The sequence below is a fragment of the Drosophila subpulchrella genome, chromosome 2L (assembly GCF_014743375.2).
Source record: "Drosophila subpulchrella strain 33 F10 #4 breed RU33 chromosome 2L, RU_Dsub_v1.1 Primary Assembly, whole genome shotgun sequence".
Taxonomy (NCBI): domain Eukaryota; kingdom Metazoa; phylum Arthropoda; class Insecta; order Diptera; family Drosophilidae; genus Drosophila; species Drosophila subpulchrella.
This window is the reverse complement of record NC_050610.1, coordinates 18,788,126-18,804,301: the sequence shown is the minus strand read 5'-3', so window position 1 is coordinate 18,804,301 and position 16,176 is coordinate 18,788,126. Positions and strand designations below refer to the sequence as shown.

At 39.7% G+C, this 16,176-nt stretch overlaps 1 protein-coding gene across 1 annotated transcript in view; it reads right to left on the bottom strand.

The window, feature by feature from the left end:
• Positions 1-525: 525 nt before the first annotated feature.
• Positions 526-16,176, bottom strand: part of LOC119547956 (insulin-like growth factor-binding protein complex acid labile subunit) — a 56,476-nt gene continuing 40,825 nt past the window's right edge. The window contains exons 4-15 of the mRNA XM_037855006.1: positions 11,905-12,037; positions 9,673-9,873; positions 7,927-8,054; positions 7,086-7,229; positions 6,893-6,997; positions 6,707-6,833; positions 6,400-6,596; positions 5,899-6,054; positions 4,381-4,527; positions 4,053-4,215; positions 3,463-3,594; positions 526-2,026 (exon numbers count right to left, since the gene is read on the bottom strand). Coding sequence (XP_037710934.1) covers positions 1,425-2,026; positions 3,463-3,594; positions 4,053-4,215; positions 4,381-4,527; positions 5,899-6,054; positions 6,400-6,596; positions 6,707-6,833; positions 6,893-6,997; positions 7,086-7,229; positions 7,927-8,054; positions 9,673-9,873; positions 11,905-12,037 — 2,235 coding nt within the window. The 3' untranslated portion in view covers positions 526-1,424. The remainder of the gene's footprint in view (positions 2,027-3,462; positions 3,595-4,052; positions 4,216-4,380; positions 4,528-5,898; positions 6,055-6,399; positions 6,597-6,706; positions 6,834-6,892; positions 6,998-7,085; positions 7,230-7,926; positions 8,055-9,672; positions 9,874-11,904; positions 12,038-16,176) is intronic.

Sequence of the window (16,176 nt, the reverse complement as noted above, 5' to 3'; positions counted from 1 at the left end):
GTGGTTAGTCAAAAAGCATACCAAATTAATCGACATTACTTTCACTTCAATTACTTTTAAAAGGATCGACTGTCCCAGTGTCCCTTCGCTAACCAACCTCGGTGAGCTAAATCCAAGCGAACTGATGCAATCAGCAACAATAGCAATCCGAGTGCCGTATTCCAGCCACCGCGGAAACGGAAGCAATTTTCATTTGCGTTGAGTTTGGTTTTAGCCTGGTGTCGTCCTTGCGGTCGCTTAGGAAACGCTCCTCGGTCTCGGCGGAAAAGCTAGGGCACGGAAAATGGGAGGGTCGTCGGAAAAGCCAGCACATGCTCGGCGACATGTTACCAACATAATTTCAGATGCCACACAATGGGATAAGATAGATGGGGTGGCGCCGGGCCAAGAACGGAAAACCGCAAATGATGCAAGTGTGCAGTGCAGTAAATGTGAATTTTTATTAAATAAATTGCTCGCAGGAAGACCTTACCATTTCTGCGGATTCCATTTTGGTTTCAAGAATAACACGTATCTCCTTTTGGTTTCATAAACAGTCACACTTTATTATGGATTACGGTTATTGCTGTGTAAAATAAATACAATTCTTCGACTTAAGAATACGTGAAAATGCCAAGTTCTGTTATTGATTCGAGGGGAGAACCGAAAATCGTTTGGGCTTCTAGTTGGGTTTCATTCAAATGATTGCTGACCTCTGATCACTTGAGTTGAATTTGGGTTCAGAACGATATATCTCGTTGACATGCCTTACTAGCTAGGTCTATATAGTTTTTTATGTGTCTGGGAAATCTATGCCTCTAACTACGTGCTATATTAATGTTTACGTTTAAATTCTCAAACAGCGGCTGCTCAATTTTGAATCGCATTGGCCAAATATACAAGTTTTTTTTTATTCATTTTCCATTCACTTACATATAATACACTCAGTTTTTATGGTTCGCTTGCCTTAATAGTTATGTACAGAATACGCTCGGTTTTATCACATTTGAAATGTGTCGAAATGAATCGTGGTTAGTGTTTTATCTTAATTTAGACCAATTTTGTATATACAGATGCGCATATAAAAAAAGAAACATGAAACTTAAGTTACAAGTATCTTAGTGAAACACTGGTGAAGTTCGTTAATTGTGAAAATGGCAGTATGGAATAACCCCGTTGGGGAAATGGCCAGGCCCAATTTGATGATGATCGTCTGGAGTCTGGAGTCGGGAGTGATTAATGAACTTAATTGCGAACTCAAATCCTAATTACTGCACTTCGATGTGACCCCGCATGGCCATTAATTATACGCCCCGTCGTCCTGTGGCAGTGCAAAACTGCAAATCCAACTCTCCCGCGGCTTACGTCGGTGTCGTGCCAACTGTTTGCTGGGCAAACTTGATGGCCGACGAGGACGACGCGGTGGCTCCACTTGGGCCCCTGGGTCAGTTGACGCTGACCAGCGGCTCCAGCGTGCTGCTCAGATGCACCAGCTGCTGTTGCACCTCCCGCAGGCTGCTGAAACTGCCCTCCATCTGATGGGTGTGGTGGTGCGGTGGTGGCGGCGGTGGTGGCAGCACCACAACCACAGCCTCGGCGGGAGTGGGCATGGGCATGGGCATGGGGGGCATGGGGGATGGTGCTCCCGGCGGAATAACAGTCGCCGCCGCGGCCACCGCTGCCAGGGTTGTAGCCGAGCTCGGCGAATGCGACACACTGTACATCAGACTGCCCATATTGGGATGGGGATTGGGATGCGGATGAGCCGGCGGTGGCATCAGCTCGTCAATTGTGCAGACGCGATCGTCGACGGGAAAGGTGAAGTTGATTTCCTTGCCCTTGTCCTCGGAGACTCCGTGGACGGGCGTGCTGCCGTTGGCAGGACTCGAACTCAGGCCCAGTCCATTGGTTTTCATCCCATTTCCTGCCGCCCCCGCCGCCGGGGAGGTGGCCAGGGTCAGCGTGGTCGTCGTGGTGGGCGAACTGCCATTGCCCAACGTTGTAATCGTGGTCGCCTCCAGATTCTTTTCCAGGCACTTGCTCTCGCCTGGGGAAGACAGCAGAAAAATGGAGAAGAAATGAGAGCCAGCTATACAATTCGTGGCGGTTCCAAATGGGATACACTTTAAAAATTCGGTTCACACATAAAAAAAAACTTAATTGTTATTAATTAATGGTGAAGGGTCGATAGGATTATAAATAAATACTTAAATTTTGTTCTTAAAACATTAAGAAGGCACTTTCAAATTTTTTTTGTATAACTTAAGGGATAAAGAAATTTTTAATTATGATTCTTTAATTATATTCTTAATTGTTTTAATATTATAATTGAGCTGATAAATGTTTCTTTACAGTATACATATTTATTTTCCTAATTAACAAAATATAATACGTCATTACAATCGCAAAGGGCTTTTAAAAATTGTATAAATGTGTGACAACTTAAAAATTCTTTTAATTTTCATTACGTCAACAATATAAGAATTTCTATTTATTATTATTAAACGATTTAAAATTAACAATTCTATTATTTGTTTTGAAGTAATAATTTCTACAATTTTTAAAATATATTTTTAAAACTTAAAAAATGGTCGACAGAATAATCGAGAAGAGTTTAAATAGGTTCAGAAAGAAGTGAATACTTTTGTAATACTTGTTTCCCTTTTTTAGAACGTATAAAGAATTTATGCTAAGCAACTCGGTTATTTATTTGTAATGGAATCAATATTTTTTAAAATCAAGTTTAATTTGAATAAAATATTTCTTATAGTGCCGGGTTGCAAACTAGGGCACCGAACGGCTTCTCAATTCCAAGAACTCCTTTTGGGAGTGTGGGAAATGGTAGCAGTTTTTGCCTGCTGTCAGCTGAAAAATTTCTGCTTGTTTTTTCTGGCCCAGCTTTCTCTGGCCCGTTTATCGTGGGAATCGAATTTTTGTGTGCGGCAAAAAGTTTCCGTTGTGGCCGGGCGACAGCCTCTAAGGCCATTTTATTGTTTGTGCAGAAATGCTACAATTGCGTAAATTCAGAAGTTTCCCTTTGTTTTCTTTTAGCTGGCCCTCAGGCTTTTTTGTTCCCAATTTTTTTTGCTGGTGAGGTTTCCCTTGAGTGCGTTCTGCTGAATGGCGGATGCCCCAGGGCCAATTCCAGGTGAGCACAAACATTAACGCCGCCCAACAGCAACGGAAGTTGGTCAGTGTGAAATTTATTTATACCCCAATTGAGTGGGGAACGGGACAACTGGGGGCCCGGCATAATGAAGCACGTTTGTGTAATTAATTAAGAGCGGCGACTTGTTCCTTTTTTAATTTGGTGAATCATGCGCGTGCTTTAGTATCCGGCACATAAATTTCAGGATGTCTTTTGGTCCGCCTGCCGTACTTCATCGCCTGCACTTGGCAAATTGCCCGGAGTTCGGGACTTCAGGTGCCTCACCTCTCCCGAACTGCAATTAAATTTAAATTCAGGTACTAATCTGTACTTACTGCCACTCAGATGATCCTCCCTCGTGTAGTAACGAGCCCGATTTTTCGAAAAGCAGGCAACCAAGGACAGTATAATGACAGCAATTAGCACAAAAATGATGCCACCCAGAATAGCCAGAGTGTTGAGACCGCCTGTCGGTTCATTAAGAGAGATTAAAGTTTTAAAGTAGTTACAGTGCTCTGGCTTAAGTTTTAGTAAATGGAAAGAAACAAAACATTTATGCATGTTTAAACAAAATGTACCGGACTTTAACTATACAAATAAATAAAATAAAACTTAATACAGCTGTACTTTTCATGAACATTGAGTTTCAAGTCCATCATTTATCTAATAGTTCATTATTCAGTGTATTCCTTAAGTATGAGCAGCTACTTCTTCATCAATTGAATTTAATGCAATTTTGCCACAATTTACTGTTTGAATCTTAATGCAACTGTAGAATGGAGTTGCAAGTCAATCAATCTACTCTGAGATAATTGTTAATGGTGTTTTCCTTAGGTATGGACTTATAATTTTCTATTGCTTGAATTTAATACTATATAATCACTATGTATGTACTGCATTAACATAGTTTGCAGGGATCCCTTACCGTGCTCAAGAAAGTTATATGAAGTGCTGGCGGCATTCTGCTCCTCGTCGTCCATGAAAGTCAGGCACGTGTGCAGTCCGTTGATGTCCAGATTATTTATTTCTGCACCTCGCAGGCTCTTGGGTAAAAAGCAAATGGGATACGTATCCCATTTCCACTGCAGCTGCATGGGGAAAAAACAGAGAAAAGGGGGAAAACCGAAAGTGAATCAACCCATGGACGTGTTTTCGTAAGGCATCATCAATCAGCGACGGCTTTGAAAACTAATTGAAATTGAATTTTCGCCGCCGACGGCGTTTATTTTGCCTGCAAGTGAAATTCCACTTACTTGGCGCACGACATTTATTAATTTCCCCATGTGACACTCGTCGCATATCAAAGGATTGTTGTCGAGTCGCACATTGCGTATGCCCTGGATCCTTAGGGCCGTGTCCTCGCTGATGCCTTGTAATTGATTCCGGGATAAATCCAAAAACTGTTGGCAGACCGAAAACGGGGCCAGGAAAATGGCCAGAAAAGTTCAATTAAAAGTGCATTACAAATGGATGGATGGTGGGGGAAAGGGACGGTGGTTGGTTGGGAAACAAAAGTTTAATTTTAATTGGAAAACTCTGCTGGTTAAATGACAATTAGCTTAGGAATACGTATGCCAACACTCAGAAATAAAAGATTAAAGGGGCTTATGAATTGAAAAATGCAGTGGTAGTTTAATGCTTGAGCCTAAATATTGTACACAAATTCTGAAAAATAAAATTCCTTTTATTTTCAAATCATTTAATAAAAAATGTATTTATTAGGAAACCACTAATTTACTTGGTTATCTAAATAAAATCTCCTTTACATATATAATTGCTCCAAAATAGCAAAGCCATATTTTTTGACTGTGTAGAACGACAATTAGCTTATGAAGACATATGCCAACACTCAAAAATAAAATATTAAAGCTATTTATGAATAGAAAAAAAGTCAAATTAATTTTATACCAATTTAATAAGTATTTTTAAAAAGTATTTGAAAATGATTTAGATGCCAATATATTTGGTTTCTTCCACAAAATACCTTTTTAGTTCTTAATAACTCAATTTAAGTAAGCCCATGTTTTTGATGGTGTAGAAAACTCAAAGAACCAAGCAAAACAATTTGGTAATTTTTGCCGAGCCACAATAACAAGACCCAAATGGCTTGAGTGAAGTGTATACACAATTAAATTCAATTAAAATGAAAGGCTTAATGGCTATAAAATGATTGTTGTTGCCATTCTGGTTGATGGTGCTGCTGCCGCTTCTGCTTTTGTTGCTGCCCAATAAATTTGCCATAGTCAACGGCAACAATAACAGCAAATTCGATGGCAGGACTGTGGCAACAAAGGATCCCCAGCACGGCACCGAAAACAATCCGCAAGAAGAGTGCAAGGACACCAGTTTGGGGGGGATATACATCGTATATAAGGGATATAGAAGAGGGGCTGACTGACGTGAGGCACGTACAAAAACCGGGGTGACACACAGACGAACGGACCGGAGGAACGTGAATCCCTCTGGCTGGAAAACGAAATAAAGCCACGGCTTTGGTCTGTTGTCAGAAATGTATAAACAAAAACGGCAAACGCTAACGAAAACTGCAAATATCTCTTCCGCCACCCTCAATTGCAGTAATGGTACCTGGGCTCTGGAGTTACCCCTGCTGCAGTGCCGCAATGTTTTACAGTGATATATTCTACAAATTGGCCAGAAAGAATCAGGCAACCAACGGTCCAGGATGCAGGACAATAGATCTCGGGACAAATGTGTGTGACATTCCAGGCTAAATTATTGCCTAGCTCTTGTGACTTCTGTGAGTGACTTACCTCCAGCTCTCGACACGGATCGATGACCTCCAGGGCCGTGTTGTTCAAGAAATTGCCGGAGATATTGAGATATCTCAGCTGCTTGAAGGGGTGCAGCAGGCCAATGGGCATTGGACCCATATCGGCAATTGCCAGGTGGGTCAGCTGGGGAATGAGCTGGAAAAATAGTTGGGAAAATGGACAATAAATATTAAATCGATAGGGAATTTGTCAAGTGCAAAGAAGGAATTAAAAAAATATTTAATGTTTTTTAAATGCCTTATGATTGGATTTACGTTGCTGCCAAGCAAAATCTTTTTCAAATGTCAGTTTTGGATGTCTAAAAGTATGCAACCATATTTTTAAAACTCAGAAGAATCGTATATTCCTTTAGAAAGACGACTATCCTTTAACTACTGCGTACTTTTGGACACCAAAAATTATATTTAAAGGGTGATTTTGAAACCCTAGTAATTTGTGTGGCATTCATTTATGTTTGTATTTAAAAAAGTGTGAGCCCACCTCGAAGGTTTCTCTCATTTCCTTAAGATCCATCTGCAAATTGCCGCTTATGTTGAGGGTCAGCAGTTTGCTCAGACTTCTAATGGACTGTGGCTCCAGACGCACCAATTTGTTGTAGGACAAGTCCAAGAAGGTCAAGTTGGTCAGCTGCAGGAACGAGTCATTGGGCACTTTGGCCAACCGATTGTACGATAAATCTAAAGTGTTTCCAAAGAAGAAAAAACACAAAGAAAACGGAAGGCAAATGGAAAGCAAGTCAGAGTTTTTAAATGACTGCGGAGGAGTGGGTATAATTTCAATGGCTCACCCAAATGATTAAGACTCTTCTGCATGCGAAAGAGTTGGTCGACCACCACGGACAATTGATTGCCATCCAGTAGAACTTTGGTCAATCGCTTCACATCTCGGAACTCATCCCTGTCGAGGAACTTGAACTGGGCGAAGGGAAAAAATAATTGGATAAACTCTTCTCCGGGGAAAAGAAGAAACAAACCTCGTTGCGTCCCAAATCCAATTCGCTTAAGAGCGGCAATAAATTGTACATCTGCGGATTGATTTTTTTCAGCTGACAATTGCGGCACTTGAGCACTTTCAGTTCCTGCGACAAAACAAATTATACAGTTTGGCTGTCATAACAAAGCACTCACGCAGATATATATATATATAGTGTATAGTAGACAACTCACCGGCACATCGCGGAACACATCCGGCTGTAAATCCTGGAGCGGATTTCCGCTCAGGTCCAGATACTTGAGTCTGCTCAGCATGAAGAAGTTGCGCTGCACGAGCTCCACAATCGAGTTGTCGGCCAAATTAAGACGTCGCAGATCCTTTTGTGGCAGAGAGGCAATTTACAAAGTTTATTACGGCACGCACTGAATTAATAATGTTTTACGATCAGGCACTACAGCTACGGCTAATAATTCATAAATCAGGCAAATATTGCCGGGTCCCGGAAACTGCCAAAAAAGTTGCAAACGCTGCACTGGATTTTCCTTTGGGTGGGCTGTAGTGGGTTGGTGTTGGTTTGGAAAAGCGGAAAAGTGCAAAAGGGCGGGAGAGGAAGTCACCAGAGCGCACAGCAAAACAAAATCGAAAGCACATTGAAGACAACGAAGCTAACTTCTGTGCACTTGCACTTCCGCCAGTTGCCGGGGAAAGTAGGAAAGTGGACCAGGAGAACTTAAATTCAAGCACGTAGAACTTTTCCTTTTGCAGCCCGAAAAACCCAAAAGTAGGCAACAAATTTGCAGCAGCAACAAGGCTATTAAAAATGCCGCACAATTTATTACAAGCCAGCGAAATGTAGTCGTGCAAAAATTGCAATCATCTTTGGAATTAAATTTATTGCGGCTTGATAATAAGTTCTATAATTCTGCTGGTTCCCTGTTTCATACTTTTTGTTTTTCCTGGACAATTCGGGTGAACAATTCTATCACTTACATAATGATACACAATTGCAAGCACACCGCGAAAATGACAGTGGCAAACAAAAGGCTATCATTCAAAAGTTCGTGCAGTACTCACCGTCAAATGGCGAAAAGTTGAGCTGGCCATGCGTAAAATTTTATTTTTCGATAAATCCAATTCCAGTAGATTATCCTGGCCGCGAAAGTTGTTCTCCGTTATGTTGGTTATATTGTTTTTTGACAGATCTGCAACAGAAGTACATAGCGGAATATGCGGGTTTCATTGTTGTTAACGAAAACTCAGCAATATGATATATGAATGGTATGAAAACATCTGTGATTGTATAAACAAATATACCAAGAGCATTGCATAAATATCGTTTTCCCCTGAGTGAGAGAATTAAATTCTTTAAGCCCGCTTATTTTTCCGCTTTTATTAAGGCTGCTTAAACAAACCCGAAGTACATTACACATACGCCCCATTGTCTAGCGGGGGACCGGAGCCAACCACGCCCTCTTAAACATTCAGCAAAATTAATTTAAATAGAAATAGGAAATGGAAAAGCAAATGCAAAGGAAATTCCAATTGTTTCGCGTTGGTTTTTGCAGTTAGCCTGGCAAAAAAATCCACAACTGCAGCTTAACTCTGTTTTTGTAGCATGTGTAACTCCTGACAGGCGAATGAAACACCAGGGCTGTGGGGCAGATCCGAAAAAATAAGATCCAAGCATGTAAATAATTGGAGGGCAGGGCCAGGACCGTAAACCGCCAGCAGGGGGCGAAACGGCGCCCATAAAGCACAAATAAACAAGTTTAAAGCCCCAACGATATCGGGGCATTGCTTTCGTTGGCTTTACACTTGCTTTCTGCCGCCGCCAGTCCAATCTTATTTTATTTTTCGGGCGCTTTTTGCTGTTTGGCGCATCAATTTCAATTTTATTGACAAGACAACAAACGCTCGGTAGGGCGAAAGCGAAGTATTAATGCTCTTTTATATAGTTCTCCCACCATCTGCTGAAAGTGATTGCCTAGAAAATATCTGGGTATTTTAGAACAGTTTTTAGAGTGCTTAAAGGTTATTAAGGTAAAACTTTATAAACCGAATTTCTGTATTTAATCAAATTTTACTTTAGGTATTACAAATTATAAAAAAAAAAAATTAAGAAAAAAAAAAGCAATAAGGATTAAAAAATCTTACTAATAAATAATGTGTTTTAATGTCATGTAAATTTTATATTTATTTTTTATTATTGACCTATATTATTATAAAATTTAGAAACATAATATACCAAACCTAACGTGATTGGCATTAATAATTATTTAAGAATTAAAAATGTAACTAAATAAACTAAAATAAGTAAATTAAGTAATTAACAAAATGCAAACGCTTAAATTTATTATAATAACTTTTTGTGAGTATTACAAAAAGAAGCAGCTTTAAAATAAACTATATAACTATCGTATTGTTAGAATAATATTAAAATTTTAAATGGGCTTAGGTCCACGAAATTAATTTCCCTACAAAACTGAATAAAAAGTGTAAGAGACCCCGTTGGAAATTCAGAATCCTGCGTTATCCTGAGCTGTCCTTTTTCAGCCTGCTCATTTAACGTTTTGCGACGCGTCCGCAGCTTTATTTGCGTTTTCGTTTGCTCTTCGCATTTTACGAGGCTGCAGGACAACCGCATCGCCTTTTCCCCACCCACACCTCCTTCCGCCGACTGTTCCCCTATAATTTGCATATCAGCGGGTTGGGTTTTAAGAGCACGCAGCTGCTTAAATTGAAATCGCTGCCCCTTTCGGATTTATGTCTATCTGGGTGAATTTAAGAGCTTCCGGACTCGTAAATGCATTGATTACTCACCTAATATCCGCAAATACTTGAGGCCCCAAAACGACTCGGCACCGATTGCCGGCAGATTGGAGTCTGTGATGGTCAGGATCTCTAGTTTCATGAACTGCCGCAGAGCAGGACCGATGGTAATGGAGTTCCGTGGGCCCCGGATGATAATAACCTTTACATCGATGTCCAGTTCGTTGGGCGACAGCAGCGAGTTCAGGCCTCCTGCAAAATAAACAGTGAAAGCCACAACAGTTAAAAATAGTTGAGGTCGAGTGGCCTTGTCAAGGATACTTGAGCTAATTTTATTATGCCCACGGTTGCTAAACAAACTTTGCAGTGAAACAAAAATAGCTTACGACTTTGACGTTCATTAAGTAACAGTTTGTTTGATTTTATAAAATACTTAGTACTGTAATACATTTTTGAGTTTTATAAGTCATTTCCAACTATTTTTCTGTAGTTTCTGTAAACATATTAATTCAACATTTTAGCTGTAACTCTACGTTAAATAATTGTTATAAGGATGTTTTATCGAGGTTTCTTATTTTTAAAATGTAATTCGTAACAATTTAATAGTTAATTTAAAATATTGGTTATTTTTCGAATACTGATTTTTGGTTCTTAAATTGGAGGCTGTTATACAAATCATTGGGGTTTTGAAATCAGTCTGAAATTAAATTATTGGTTTTTAAAAGTATGCAGTGAATAAGTTTACAATTTTTTGTTGCATACTTTTAGACACCGAAAATGACATTTAAAGTCCCAAGTGATTCGTGTGGCACACAAATATTTCTGAAATGTATTGCTTGGTAAGGAATATTTTTTTCAATGTACCGCTCCTGGCCAACAAGATCATTAATTGCAGGACCAGCTGGGTCTACCTTCCTTCAGTACTCTTACATTTTTGTATGCTAACAAGGTCGGGCATTGGCGTGGCATCTATTTAGAATTTGCCGGGCAACTGCGAGTACAACCAACTAAACGGATCCCAGTCACCATTAACATCGCATTTGTATGCAGCACTATTTTCACTCTTCGCTCACTTCCATTGTGTTTCGTTGGGGCTTCGGATCTGGGCTTTATGCATTTTGCATTTTCCATGGCTGTGCTCTATGAGCATGTGAATGTCTAAAGGCGAAGTTGCATTATAATGCCCTCATTGTATTCGACGGGGTTGTTGCTGCAGTTGTTGCAGCGGTTTTATGTTGGCCGAGCACGCTGCGGGAATTTTCATAAAAATGCTGAGCATTAACACTGATTGTAACATATTTTAACGCGCGCACCCAGTTTTATTTTGTTGCTCCCATTCTGTTTTTTACTTTTCGACATTTTTTGGCGAGGTCGTTGTTGGGATAAAGGATAAGGGTTGCTCATTAGCCTGGCTGCAGGAATTCTAACAAATTGCAGCTTAGAGGAAATTAGTTGAATTTATAACCGAGAAATGTGTAGCGGAAAATTTAAAGGATTGCTCTAAAAAATACACTTAAAGGCATGTTTTCTCTTCTCAGAGTAGCATGTTTTTATTCTAATAAACCATTTTGAATCACTTCAATTTAAAAATTTAAGTCTCAGCTTTTAAGACCTGCTTTTATAATTGGCTTGCACCTTTTATGTATATTTAAAGAATGCAAAATGCTATGCAGTTGAACTTTATTCACTTTATGTATTTCAACAAGATTAAACTAAAATCTCTTATCTTAAATCCCATTTCCAGTGCCAAATCTAAGCCATTGCAATTATTAAACGCCCAACAGTTTTTGAAATGAAATTAAAACGACAGAAGCATCACATTCAAAGCAATTCGACGACTTTCTATATGTGAGTGCTGGCCAAACAAGCGTTAAATTGAAATTATAGATTTTTTTGGGGAGGGGGGCGAATAGAAGTTGAGGAGATGAGCTAGGAGGGGCGAATCGAAGAAAAAATTCCCCAGCCACAGCGACGACGGCAAATGACAGTTGAACAAATTGAAATTGTCAGACATTTAAGGGAAATAAATGGCGAGATTTAAAAGTAATGTCCGGGGGAGTTCCCCACATCCGGGAATTGCGTGTGAGCAGGGAATTTACGCCAATCGAGGCATTGCATCACCCTTGGATGTGTAATTATGATAGTATCCAGCGGAGACCGCCTTATCGGGTCTCAAGGAAAGCCCCATTCTTTTGCATAATTTTCAAGCATTTACTAGGTATTTTTTACCGGTTTTCCTTAAACCGTATCGGTTCCGCCTTTTGCATTTATTGCGCCACTTACCTTTTGTGCAGATGGCCTGATAACGATCCGAGTCGTCCATGCTGCATTGGCATTCAATGGGGCATTTCCTCCGCGTGTTGCTGAACATCGCCGGCATTATGCACAGGCTGAACAGGAGCCACTTGAGCAGCATCTGTCAAGGACGAGCAGCAGATTGGAAAGAAAAAAGAGAAAAAGGACACAAAGTAAGTTCAGGACCTCAGTCTGTGGCTAGTGAATGCAATTAGTGGTGGCTCTTTTACGAGGCTCTTATTTTTAGTTACTATTCTCCCATGAATACGTATTAATCTATGCTAATATCTTAGCGGTTAAGAAGAGACTTATTGCAATAAAATTAAATGCATAAAACTAAAATGCAAATTAGAAACCTTCGAACATCGCATGTTGTAGATAATATTTAGTTTGGCACTTGCTATTACCAGGACTTGTTGAAAAAAAATAGCATTTTATAAAAAAGTTTTCAAAAATGGGATTTAATTAAGAGGATGTTTATATAATAAAATTTTTTGTGTTACTTTTACTTTAAATATTTATTAGACTAGGACTAAAATCAAAGAACTACTTTCTTATAAATTTTATAAGGTACAAGCAACCTTATAATATATATCATATTTATTATTGTTTACTTCAACTTTAATTCTTTAAAGTGCAACAAAGACTGTGAACGCTTCAACTTGAAGACATGATATATCTTACAATAAAAAACCTTTTGGTTTCGTTCCTCCTAAGCCCTTTTAGCCACGACCTGGCCCTTAAAAATTCCTATAATTATCCCCATTTTAATTACATCGCCAGATGATTGAACGATTCGCAGAACTAATTCAACTCTTCACCTCTGTGCTTTCTGCTTTCAATTACCGCAGCTGCTGATCTATATGTAAAGCCACACACTCCACCTAACAACCAGCAAAAGACCCATTCAAATTGAAATCAACGTGGTGTCACATGTTGACATGGTTTCAGCTGCTTCGGCAGTTGTTTTTCCACCATACTATATTTTTTTTGTTTAAAGTTCAGTGGTTTTGTTACATAGTTTCGTTTTGTTTGGCTCGGCGTGTGTGTTAGGTTGCGGAGTGTGGCGTTGCGTATACGCCGTGTTGACCTCGGTGATTTGTGGTCGCCAGCACCAGGACACTGGCGATAAACTGTGGCTCTGGTCCTGTGGTCCCGATGCAGTCTAGCAGTCCAATGTGCTGCATAAATTAGCCGCAGCACATTGTGGTTACAAAACAGCAGAAAAAACAAACTGAAAATCAAAGATTACAGCGGAAAATGCGGCAAGTAAATGCAGAGAAAGAAAATGAAGGATAGATAAATCAGATACCTACTTAAAAAATAGAAAAAGTAATTTTAAACATAAAATATCTACAGGATGAAGGATGTATGTATTAAATATTTACTGTACTCGTATACCACATTTTCAGTAAAATAATCCTGGTTTTCAATTGTTTACTTTAGAAGGCCCCTACTTTTTAAACCCATCTATTACAAATTGTTTTCTGTGAACAAAGACTTTTTCGTGTGCCATGTTAACCGCTTCCAATTTGCCTAAAAGCCAAGACCTGCGAATGCATTGGGAAATTAAATTTCGGCTTGGAGAACTTCTGGCTCGGACGCGTCGGCTTTTCCTTGCAGACTTTGGCCGGGGACATGCGAAATCCTGAGGATTTATGTGCAGCATATTTCTCATTTTACATATTTGGCACGATCGCAGCGGCAGGATGCGATGGCGGAAGGACCAAAGGAGTTGTCTGGCAGGCAGCAACTGTCAAGTTGCCGGCTCATAGTCGGCACCTTATGCATTGTGCTCGGCGGATTTGTTGTCAGGATATTGCCGCTGGGCCCGGCTGAGTAATATTCCCGCAAAGTTGCTGCGGTAAAAGTGAAAAATTGCGACAGCCTCCGCCGCAACTCCGCCATCAGGATGGTTTTTTCCACTCAAGTCGGCGAAAAGTTCCAAAGGCGCACTCTCAACTCTTTATTCGCACACTCACACCCAATTTAACGTGGCACATAATTCACAATAAAGTTCCCAAAAACTGCATTCAAAAATGGGAAGTTTTGTAAAATACGCAGTGCAAGCGCCGCTCCACACGAATATAAATTCTTTTCGCATACGAGTGCCTCAAGGCGGAAATTTAAATTCAAATTGGGTGTCACACCTGGGAAATAATGTTGTGGATTTAGGGCACACAAATAAAATTTAATCGCATTATCGTGTTCTGTTGCATTTTAGCCCATGAAGTTCGGTGAAATATGGGTTTAAAGATCCAGCTTAAGTTATAACATTTTCATTTAAGGGCATTAGGAAGAAAGCTTTTTGTTTTGCATTTAAGAATTTAAGAATACAAAGTGAAAAATAAATCATTCTATATTTTCGAAATACTCTTATAAATATTGCAGCTTGCCGAAAGTTAAAATAACCTAAAATATGTAGAGCTTAAGCTTCCTTTATATTAAAGCTAAACTTTATGATAAATTTAAAGCTTTAAAAGTATGTAATTGCAATGATATAATAGCTTTGTTAAGAAAATCTTTAATCCCAAATATTGTGAAGTATTTTGTGATATATATTATTTATCCCATTTTAAGATAGAAGTTTATTAAAATGCTTACACTAGAATACGGGTGTATTATTATTAGATAAAGCCAAGGCACTAGATTAATATAAATTTCATAGTAGATCCTTGGGGAAAAGCTCTTCAGATCCGAAAACCAAAACTTAATCTCACTCCTCTCGGTAAACCGGATTCGGTTGAAGATGGATGGCCCAGAAATCAGCATCTGTCTGAATCGTTAGCCGCCGAATTCGGAGGCGGATTGGGGCCCACACACACTCTGGAGCAGGAACAACAAATACCCGGCCGGCAGCTGACGTCCTACACGCTCCACTTGGACTTTTGGCCAAGTTTGCAGATGGCGCACGCGAAGTGGTCGCGAGTGGTGGAAAGTTGTGGGCCAGGAAGAAGGAGCAGGAGGGATCCTGAGTAGTTGTTGATATCGGCTTTCAGCAGAGAGAACCGTTTGCTATTTAAACATTGGCAAATTTGTTTGGCCCGCTGCCCACTCCGGAGGACAAACAGAAAGCCGGAAGTGAAAGGCAAGATGGATAAAATGGAGAAAGGGCTGGGCAGAAAATTACTCATACGCCTTGTGGAACAGCCGCCGGATGTGGCATTTAATACGTTCGCTACTTTTGTAATTGAATATGATAAATCAAAGGCAACTCTACCCAAAAACCCTTGGACTAAGCCAAAACGGAAGTGGTTGGAGCATTCCTTCCTCTCGAATTACACACACACAATAAACTCTCATTTGCCGGCCAACTGAACGGTATTAAATTTGCTTAAATTCAGGAGGGGATGAGCCGAGAAGCTGGCTCAGTTCAAAAACAAATAAATCTCAATACATGCCAAGGGAGGAAAATCAAATTACGTTAAAGTCCCGCCAAGGGGCTAAAGTCCCCATGAAGAAAATAAGCATCTGGCACAGCATTATGAATTATGCCCGATTGCGGGCGTGGCCGATTTGCGCCTTTCGCTGACCGACGAGGGTAACATTAAAATTCATGAACACATTTATTGCCAATTACTGCAAGGCCCCAAACACGTTTCACATAAATGTAGATATATATATATATACAGCACACAATTTGGCAAAAATCGCAGGTCAGAACGCCCCAAACGGAATTGGTGGTAACAAAATAAATTTCGGACTCCGTTTGGTGGGATTTTTTGTCGGCTTGGCTTGCCAAAAGTTTTTTTTCCTTCGCTCACATAAATTGATAAATTAGATTTACGCTCGAGAAATTACATTACAATATAATATATATTTCTGTCTGAGGATTTGTTTTTTATTATTTTGTTTGGGTCGGTGCTTTTGTTTAATGCCCCACCAAATTATTTTAAAGCCTGCGTATATTTCATGCATCGGATTCTGATATTTCGACCTGCCATTTAATTTATGGCTTTCATACGCTCAAGTTTTTTGTTGGCGGCGGCTTTTAAATTATAGCCATCATCAGTGCGGCTCGACGTGGAAATGGCGGGTGATTTACTAAGCAAAAACTGTTGATTTGGCGAAATTTTATTTAAAAAATCACAATCAATTGCGGATTAATATGAAAGCAATTTTTTGCCCGTCTGTGGCTTTAAATTTATCTTTGAAAATATTCCGGGCACAAATTGGGACTTAAAGCAAGGGTTTTAACCATATTCCAAATCTGGTTAATCCGAAAAGTATACCACTTGAATATTTAGCACTTTGGTTGCG